Source organism: Aulonocara stuartgranti, assembly GCF_965226115.1.
Source record: "Aulonocara stuartgranti genome assembly, chromosome: 20".
In the NCBI taxonomy this organism is placed as follows: Eukaryota; Metazoa; Chordata; class Actinopteri; order Cichliformes; family Cichlidae; genus Aulonocara; species Aulonocara stuartgranti.
The window spans coordinates 20685261-20694994 of NC_138956.1; the positions used below are offsets into that span (position 1 = coordinate 20685261).

Sequence of the window (9734 nt, forward strand, 5' to 3'; positions counted from 1 at the left end):
ACTGGAGACGTGCCGTATCGATCTCTGAGACGTTCTAATTTTGTCCGCGAAGCTTTTGTGGCAACTTTTTTTATTTTTCAGAAACAAACTTCCTTGAATGGTCATAAAAACAGAAACACAAACAACAGATAAGTATGTCTTTAATAATGAATATGATCAAATCTAAGAATGTGATAGTGACCTCTGATACAATAGATATTTAATTCAAGGGTGACTTAAAACTTTTTTTTGCATAAATTTTCTATATTCCAATACCATTATATAATTCTGATTGCTCCACAGTCCCTCTCTTTTTCTTCCACTCGCACACACACACACCCACGCACACACCCACATCCACACACAATACAGCAAGCAATTAAAAAAAGAAAATAACAAAAAAAAAGTCACAAACATATACCATATAGGCTAGTCTCTGCGTTTTCATACACTTGACAATAAATCAGTTAAGTATAATGCTACAGTTAAACATTTTGAGGCGATCTCAGTTAGAAATGCCAGTACATTAAAGCTTACATTTTCCGAGGATGAAGGTTATAGTGATGGAAATGATGAAAAGATTATTATAATGTTAAGAAAGAACAAATAAAACTAAACGACGGGCCTGGCTTGAGTTCTAAAAGCAGTGCATGCTACATTGCCCAGAATTTCATAAACAGAGAAAGGGGAAAGAAAGCAGATCCTGTGTTGATTAAAAAAAAAAAAAAAAAAAAAATCAACTTAAACAGTATTATTTGAATTTCCATCGTTAAAGTGAGAGCAGGACCACCTTTACGAGCGTTTGATCTTCAGACTTATTTTCCCTGAATCTCTAGCTTGAAAAAATAAATAAATAAATTGAGGTACAGTACTGGAAATAAAAAATATTCCACACTACCGCAGCAAAGAAACGTTACGGCTCCACCCTGTAATGACAAAATCGCACATTTTCTCAACATTACGTTAAACCTGGTGATACATCCTTCAATATATTCTTATAATATTAATGCCTTCTAATGCCACCACCTTTGCACAATTATGTCTATGCATATAGAAACCTTCAGAGACCCCTCACATGAGGGGAAAAAAAAAAAAAACAAAAAACAGAAGGAGGAGGAGGGGGCATGATAGAAGTCATTATTTTGTCTTATGATAATACAAAATACAACTGGCCACATACAGATAGCAGACATTTGTCAATAAAGTTGTTGTTCACTCATTAAGATAAAGCAATACAAGCACTTAACATTTCTCCAACACACAAACCACAAAGTGAACAGTCACTGAATATCAGCAGCATGTTGTCGAGAGATTTTTCCAAACAGACGTGCAGATATTTAGAATTAGTTACCAATTTCAGATGTTCGAGGGTAGCGATAGAGATTTATAAGGCTAAAAAATACAGAAAAAACAAGAAAATAGATATTATTGAAGCGATTCATCTGGTGGAACGAGCTTCATCCCTGCACGCATATTGAAGACTGGAACCGGTGGCTCAAATAGTTTGGTCGCAAAAATTAAATAGAAAAAAAAATATTCGTTTTCAGATATTTTTTTTTGTGTTTGTTGGTGTCCTTGTGTTTTCTTTTTAAACCTAGATTTCAGCATGTCCATTCAAACACAACCGTCGGCTGAGCTTTCAGAAGAGATTTCTATAGCTTACTTCTGACGGTCCTGAAAGAGAGAATTAAAAAAAACAAAAAACAAACGAATCGTTATCCATGTTTCTACAGAATTCATATTCTCATTCCAACTTTACCCCCACCTGAGAGAGAAAGAAGTAAGATAAGCTTTACCTGATCGATTCGGGATCGACTCTGTATTGAGGCAGGCTCGTAGCTCTGTTAGAAAAAAAACACATGAAGACTTAATGAAGTTCTCAGCAGAGAATTATGCTAGGAAGCATCTCCTCAGTCACACTGGAGTAGAAATCTCCTCACGACTAGAAAAATTCAGTAGTTGCTTGGTGATTTACGGTCAGCAACCAGTTGCAAGTAGTCTGGATGCCCAGAGGTTCAGGATGATGAACCGCTGGGCAACCAATTTCAATCACAAGAAGTTCCCTTTACTTCATTAGAAGTGCTCATCTGGTGGCAGGCAGCCTGTCTCCAAACAATTGCAACCACTCAGAGAGATTGTTGAATGTTTGCAAACAATTGCTGTCTGTTTAGACGCACACAGGTTGCCTACATGTTACAATCAATCTGAGTCTTGACTGCAACGTAGTTGTTTGCAGTAGAAGACTTTGAATCAGCTGGTTTAGCTCTGGTTGTATTCCTATAAAAATGCAAAGTCACCAAACACCTGTGTCATTATGCAGTTAAATCGCTGTGCTTGACCTCACCCAACTGAGACCAGCACACCGACTCTCTCATTGATTTTTAAATCACCATCTCGAGGCACCAAAGTTGCTTTGAAGACAGCAGTTACTGTAAGTGCTGCAGACTTAGTGCGAGTCTTCAGAGTACGCTTATCGCAATGGGTGGCAATAATTTTGGTAGTGTTGGGATCTCCAACCACTGTTTTCACTAGTGGGACTGTAGCATAAATGCTATAAATTTTGCAACAAAACTTTTATTTAAAATATAATTACCACACAATAGGTATTATGATCCACAATAAAAACCAGGAAAAACCATGAATCTTTACAGCATAATTTATGCAATACATAATAATAGGCTTGTGCGTGACTAGTTTATCAGTGGGCTGATAAACTAGTGACAAACTAACTGTGGACACAGGTGGAAGCCTCATGGCTGAGTAGTCGTTCCAGTTATACTTTTTTGAAGTACACCGCCTGAGGTGCATGCAAATCCCCATGGTCACACACACAAAAAACCAAAACAAAAAAAACATGGATATCCACATGAAATCTTGCGCTCACCATCTGATGATGAAATTTATATAAACTGGGACTCGGGTGAACAGGGAAGTATAAATGAGGTTTAACCAAGAGCAACAGGTCTCCATTCACACCCACAACCATTTCAGAATCACCACTTAACCTACTATACATGTCTTTTTGTATTTTTCTCATCTATGACACAACTCATGATGAGCTGCATCTGTAGCCACCAAAAGACAACATCAATCAGTATAGATAAATGCACCTGTGCTTCAAACCTTAATAGTTTATCAACCAACTCACAAATCAAGCTTGATTAGTGTTAGCTGATAACTCAGCATGCAACTTTCTAAATATGGTCACTTCTGACTTGTTCCTGATGACTTAATGGGCTCAGTTACTAGTTTCAGGTAATATTATGTGGCTATGTCCATCTTTATATAAAGTCTATGGTTAGTTAACATAAATAACTCCATATAAGGCAACATCATAAATCAGGTCAAGTACACGTTTTGTGCACCTTGTTGTAAGACATTAAGAGTCGGTTAAGGTGCACAAGGTTCAAGGTTCAAGGTCCTTGAACCTTGAGCACCTTGTTGTAAGACATTAAGAGTCGGTTTCGCAGTCGGTGATTGAACGCAGTCCTAATCTAAAAAGAAAATTCAATGTCGACTACAATAGGAAGTTGTATTTAGTCTAGGATTAGGCATAATCCATGTGTAAGAAAGTAAGTCTACAATAGGATTATGGTAGGGGTGTTGTAGTTTTTATCTGAAGCAGTTTTTACACCTGAACCTCAGACACCGTCACCAGAATCAGGTCTGAGCGTTGTGCAGAGCTGTCCTTTCTCACAAGCAGCACACAGCAGGAAATAACCTGCGTCAGATGGGTTCTCACTGCTGGAAATACTATTTTTGGTTTAGGCAAGAGAGCTGACTGAACAGAGCGTGCAGGAGGCAGAACACATGACGCCCACTCGCTTGTTGTGAATTCACAGGACAGTTACCTGCATTGTTCTCAAACAGGCACTATCAGACATCACACAGACCTGGAACTATGAAGCTGGCAGGTTTAAAACCGTTTGATGCCTGATCTGACTGCAGTTGCACAGGTTCTACTGCTGCTCGATTATGGAAAAAAATCCCAAATTTTCTAGTCAATTTTTACACCCGTGAGGAACACCTGTCAAGAAAACTAAAGACAAAAACTGTATTTTTATAAAGAAAGAAATCCTGTTTCTCACTCACTGCATGTACCCACAGGCTCGAGTATGGTGATACTGTTTATGTGCGCGCTTCTTTGGCCACTTTGAGCCTTCTCACTCTGCACTGCATCACTGGGAGACAAAAGTGAGATGGTCTTCTTTAAATAGCAGATGACAGCAACAATGTCTGATGTTTCCATGCAAGGTTGTGCTGCAAAGATTACCTGGTCGCATGTGCTCTTTGTTTAAAACACAGCACTTGCAGTGCCCAGAGGGCAGTTAAATATTACCTGTACCCTTATTTTCACACAGATTATTTATATGTATCTGTCACAGCTATTGTAGGTGCTGTTCTTAATTTGCACATTAACGAATAATGTGTTGCTGTATCTGTCTGTCTTAAACTGTCTTGAACTAAATAATGTAACTCTTTTGTGCACCTCAATGAGAGAAGGTCTTTAAATAAAGGATTTATTAATGAGCACGGTGGCACGGTGGTTAGCACTGTTGCCGCACAGCAAGAAGGTCCTGAGTTCAATTCCACCATCAGGCCGGGGTCCTTCTGTGTGGAGTTTGCATGTTCTCCCCGTGTTTGCGTGGGTTCTCTCCGGGTACTCCGGCTTCCTCCCACCATCCAAAGACATGCAACTTGTGGGGATAGGTTAATTGGATAATCCAAATTGCCACTAGGTGTGAATGTGCGAGTGAATGTGAGTGCGAATGGTTGTCTGTCCCTATGTGTTGGCCCTGCGACAGACTGGCGACCTGTCCAGGGTGTACCCCGCCTCTCGCCCTATGACAGCTGGGATAGGCTCCAGCGCCCCCCGCGACCCTGAAAAGGATAAGCGGAAGCGAATGGATGGATGGATTTATTAATGATAGTACTGAGATCGTGATTATTCATTATGATTTCCCACTTTGAAAACATGGATTTAAATAGCGGCTTTATTACCTTCTTGATTATCTTGATTTGCTAATCACAAGAAATTAAAATCGGATCAATTGCGAAGCTCTAGTAACACACAGGACATGCTGTAGAGCATGTGTGCAAACAAAAGTGAAAAGCAAGGGTCCAAAGAAGATATTTTAGTAGAAATGTGAACAAAACATTCTTCCCCCACATTAACTTTTTTCATACAGCAGCAGCAAAACCTTAACAGATTCATTCATTTGTATTTAATATCAAAGACATGTCTACCTTTTTCACCACCTCCTCTTCCTCTTGCTTCTTCTCGTAGTGGGAAAAGTCATCGAAGATGGAGGTGGTGTGTTTGTACTGGGCAATAATCTTGAGCACCTGCTTTGCTTTTTCCAGAGGAACCTCTTGAGTGTCACGTGAGTTGGTGACCGGCTTGTTGTCGTTGTTTTCCAGGCGGATGTGGCGCAGCTGGCTATTAGGCACGTCCTTAACAAACAACCAGTTCACATCAAACTTGCCCTTCCACTTGTCCTGCGCCCACACACCTGCGCTGGTGCCGTAGTCCACCGGCGAGCGCATCTCCGCCACGCCGCAGAAATGCCCGCTGCCATTGACGCTGAACAGCAAGTAGACGGGCCCTTTAGAGTTCATGGCTCTGTAGGCTGAGTCTAGGCGCTTGTTGCCGTGCTCTGTGCTGCACCAGATGGAGTACTTGATGGAGCGGTGGATGTCGTCCTCGGAGTAGCTTTTAATGATAAACACGCGGCCGTTTTTCAGGTTCCAGTCAAACTCCTTGGGGTTGTAGCTATGGGCCGCTCTCAGTTTCTCCAGCACAGGGTGGGACTCTGATCCCAGGTCTGGAGGCCCCACCCCACCCCCTCCATTACCAACACCACCGCCGTTGGAGGAGCCGCTGCTGTCCAAGCTTCCTCCACCGTAGCACAAGTTGCGGTTGCGTGGGGCTACCCAGCGGGTCTGAGGTGTGGGAGCAGAGTTGTGGTTCTGGTAAGAATGAGGCGGACCCTGCAGGGTCATCTGCTGCACCAGGGACTGGGCAGAATGCAGGGATTGCTGAAGGGGAGGCAAGAGACTGGGAGCATGGGAGTGAAGCTGGGGCTGGTGCTGTTGGTGGTGGTGGGGTAAAGGAGGGGCCATCTTGGTCACAGTCCCTTTATTGTCCCACGTATCAATGTCCATGCTGTGTTTGATGGGAGGTGGAGGCAGAGGTCCTCCGACTATAGGAGGCTTGTTCTTGGTCTTTTGTTGCTGCAGCTTGGCAGGTTTACTAGCGATTGCAGCCCACGATGTCGGCTTCGGAGGGGGCATTCCCATTGGTGTGCCACCGTTGCCTGTGGCAACAGCAGCCGCTACACTGCCGCTGCCACCGATCACGGAGCCTGCACTCTTCACACCTGAGCCACTTCCAGTCACGTCCCCGCCTATTTTGAGGCCCAACATGCCCTGCTCTATGCTGTTCATACCTGGGGCCTTGCTTAGGGTGTCACTATGGAAACCTGTCTGGCCATCAGGGACTAAGGTGCCTCCAAGTGAGCTTGGTGGGTAGCTGTAGCTCCCCCCGTAGGCTGAGCTCTGAGTCTGCTGTCCCTGAGAACCACTGGTGCCCCAGGCAGAGAACGCTGGATTCTCTGGGAAGAAGTTAAACCTGTGAGGGTAGATGCTGCTGCTGAGCCCGCCCGGCTGCCCAAACACCGTGTCGTGCATGAAGTGGTGGTCTCCATTGCTGAGCGGGGCATAGGGTGTCAAGTAGGGAATCGGTGGATCACCTCCTGTAGACCAAGGAGCCTCACTGAGAGGATAAGGAAATCCAATAGAGGGGGCATAGTAGCTGGACAGGTAAGGGTCTGTCATGGACTGATAACTGTTATTCTGCAAAAAGAAACAGAAAAAGATCCTTTTAACAAAATCAAAGTAAATGTTTTGCTCTTTCACCCTTTTCTCCACACTCCACTGTCCCCTACACCTTACACTCTGTTATACTGAACCGCTTTAATCACCTGATAATTGTCGTGCTGATTCCACTCCATTTAGTACGCCTTTTAGTAAGGTACTTTATTTTGCTTTGTTGAATTTGAGATATTTTACTTTCCTCTTCTCAACTTGACTCACGGATGCAATCATGACTCATACGTGATAATAGGAAACACCACTTATAAACCCACAGGTCACGCTGTTGAACAAAGCAAACATTATGTCACAAAACAAACCAGCATCCTCCTCTGTCACGCCAACTTTCTGCATGTCCTCCGTCACTACATTCTCTTTCTTTTACTGTCTTCTTCGTCTTTTCCTCCTGCTCCATATTCAGAACCCATCTATCCAGTCTACCCACAATCCCTCTACTGCACATGTCCAAAAACCATCTCAACTTTGCCTCTATAACTTTGTCTCTGAACCAATCAACCAGAGGTGTCCCTCTATTCAATTCCAATGAAAACCTTACTTAATGACACCACTGAACAGCATGATGGGAAGAAAATATGCTAATCAAGGCTAACTGGCGATTTTACCCAGAGACAGAACAATTTATGCCACAAAGTTGGGAAGAATAATTTCAAATGGTTTTTATTTGAAAGCTGCATTTAAACATTAATGTTAATGAGCTAAACAATCATTGTTTAAAGACAGCAGCCCAAAAAAATTATATTAGTTTTGACTGTATAGTCCAAATACTATTTTTAGGTATGAGAGTCTAAGATCAGACTTTTTGTTCCTTTGGTCGTGCTGTTTCATTTTATTTTATTTCTTTTTTAATGATGACATTAAAGAGTTTTATATTTTTTTATAATGTTAACAAAATTCACCAGATTTTTTGGTCATACTGCCCAGCGCTACACTGATTCAAAGTTATAAGAGGATAAACCTTAAAATCCTAAAATCATTTTATTTATAAGGTCTCCAAAAAGTTAAAAGAAACAGTGACCCCACTGTTTTCCCTTTCAACAGATCGAACATGCATATGTGCGCACATGTATATTTAACCAATGTGATCATATGTTAATTCTTTTACTTCCTAAAACTCAAAGACTAGTTTGGTTATATTACATTGTTATTATTCAGTGCTTTCCATCTCATCACTACTTTTGAGCTGCTGTAACAGGTGAATTCCCCCCTGTGGGATTCAATAAAGTTTTCCTACCTGACTGGACTGGCCGGTAAGATAGGGCTCAAAGTCATTATCATGGACAGCATCCTTCTGATGGAGGGAGCCATTCTGCACCGAAACTGAAAAGGCTGCAATAAATAGAATCAAAGCTGCACACGGGAACTTATACACACACTTTGAAAGAAAAAAAAAAAACAAAGCTAAAAAAAAAGAAAAATACCCGTTTTTAATATTATGACACCTCATGATATATTCACATTGCAGTTAATAATGATAGAAACTAAACACCAGCATGTATTCACTCTAAATGTACAAATAGGTTTCCAAAAGATGTGCACTTTGTGCTACACAGCTGTAGACAAATGAGAGGAGGTCAACGTGAATGATGAGTACCGAGAATTAAAATTGATTTTTCTGTCTTCCTGATTGATAAATATAGCATTTAGGAGCTGACCTTTTGAAATATGTGAGGTACCTTAATTTTAAAAGATTTTTGCAGTGGTTATCACTATTACAAACCGCTACAGAAACAGGTTCCATATTAGGTGGTGATGCACTCAGTAATAAGCCTGCCAGGCCAGTTTGTCCCCCTCTAGATACAGAAAACATCTAGAGATCCATCATCTCTTACCTTTGCTTGCATCTTGTCCTTTCGATGTCTTATCAGTCGTTTTGGGAGGATGAAAAAAAAGAGAGAGAGAGCTTGTGTGGGTCACGACTGGAAAATTCAGAGCATTAAGACATCACCCTAGCCTCACACTGAGATGTATTCAGACATTTCCTCCGAAAAACCTCACTGACACATAAAAAGCATCAGCGCTCGGCGATGTGGTATGTTAGGGCCACTCTGATACCCACTGGGAGCTGTGGTCCAGGCCTTGGTTTGTTACCAGCAGTGAGTAGTTTTCCAGCTATCCTTAGCTTGCAGCGGGGGCATCGTCTCCAGAGAGGGGTGCACACCATGCTCATCTCTCCTTCCTGCAGAAATATAAACCCGAAGCTGAAGGTATCCCCCTGTTTGCTGCTTACCTGAGGGTCAATGCTAGCGGCAGACATCATTCATTCACCAGGTGCTGTGTTAGACTGGAGCTCCGATGAGACGTGCCGTGTGTAAGCTGCACACTCCGCGGTGTGGAGAGGCTATTAGCCGGAGAAGCTGGCTGCTTGCTCTGCGTTACTTTGCTGCTAACAGTTAAACAGAGTTAGCAGCAGCTTTTAGCCGGTGTCTCTACTCGACCCGGACTGTTTGCTCCTCGTAGCCCTGCTGGCACTCCGCGCTGCCCTGTCCACATTAATCCAGCGGGGCTGCGATCCGCTCCGACCCCCCTCTCTGCTAAATTAAAACCCAACCAGCCTCGGTGGCCCTGCTTCACTTGCCCCAAACGGCAGCTTCATCCGGGGTCTGCGGGGCGGAAATGACGCCGCTAATGTGAAAAACGCGTCCAAGGCTACCTAGCAGCAGAAGTAGCAGAGCGAGCTCATGTCATTAATTTCATTTTTTTTAATTAAAAATAAATTAATTGATTAAATCATTTCTTAAAGGTATGGAATCTAATTCTAATTACGGCTTTTTAAGAAAACATTTTTTCTAGGAATGGAAGTTTTCAAGGTCAAAAATTAAGTTAATTTAAATAAAAAAAATTCTCAGAAGTTATTTGGATTT

At 42.2% G+C, this 9734-nt stretch overlaps 1 protein-coding gene across 2 annotated transcripts; it reads right to left on the reverse strand.

Moving 5' to 3' along the window:
* Window positions 1-122: 122 nt before the first annotated feature.
* Window positions 123-9506, reverse strand: ythdf1 (YTH N6-methyladenosine RNA binding protein F1). 2 transcript variants are annotated; one of them, XM_082518085.1, is made up of 6 exons: window positions 9101-9506; window positions 8703-8730; window positions 8105-8190; window positions 5227-6834; window positions 1776-1820; window positions 123-1653 (listed from the first exon to the last, which is right to left on the reverse strand). In XM_082518085.1, the coding sequence occupies exons 1-6, from the start codon at window positions 9128-9130 to the stop codon at window positions 1639-1641; spliced, it is 1812 nt and encodes a 603-aa protein (XP_082374211.1). In that variant the 5' UTR covers window positions 9131-9506; the 3' UTR covers window positions 123-1638. The 2 variants fall into 2 exon arrangements, with proteins under 2 accessions (XP_082374211.1, XP_082374210.1); XM_082518084.1 differs by having other exon boundaries at window positions 8105-8199.
* Between the last annotated feature and the right edge of the window lie 228 nt (window positions 9507-9734).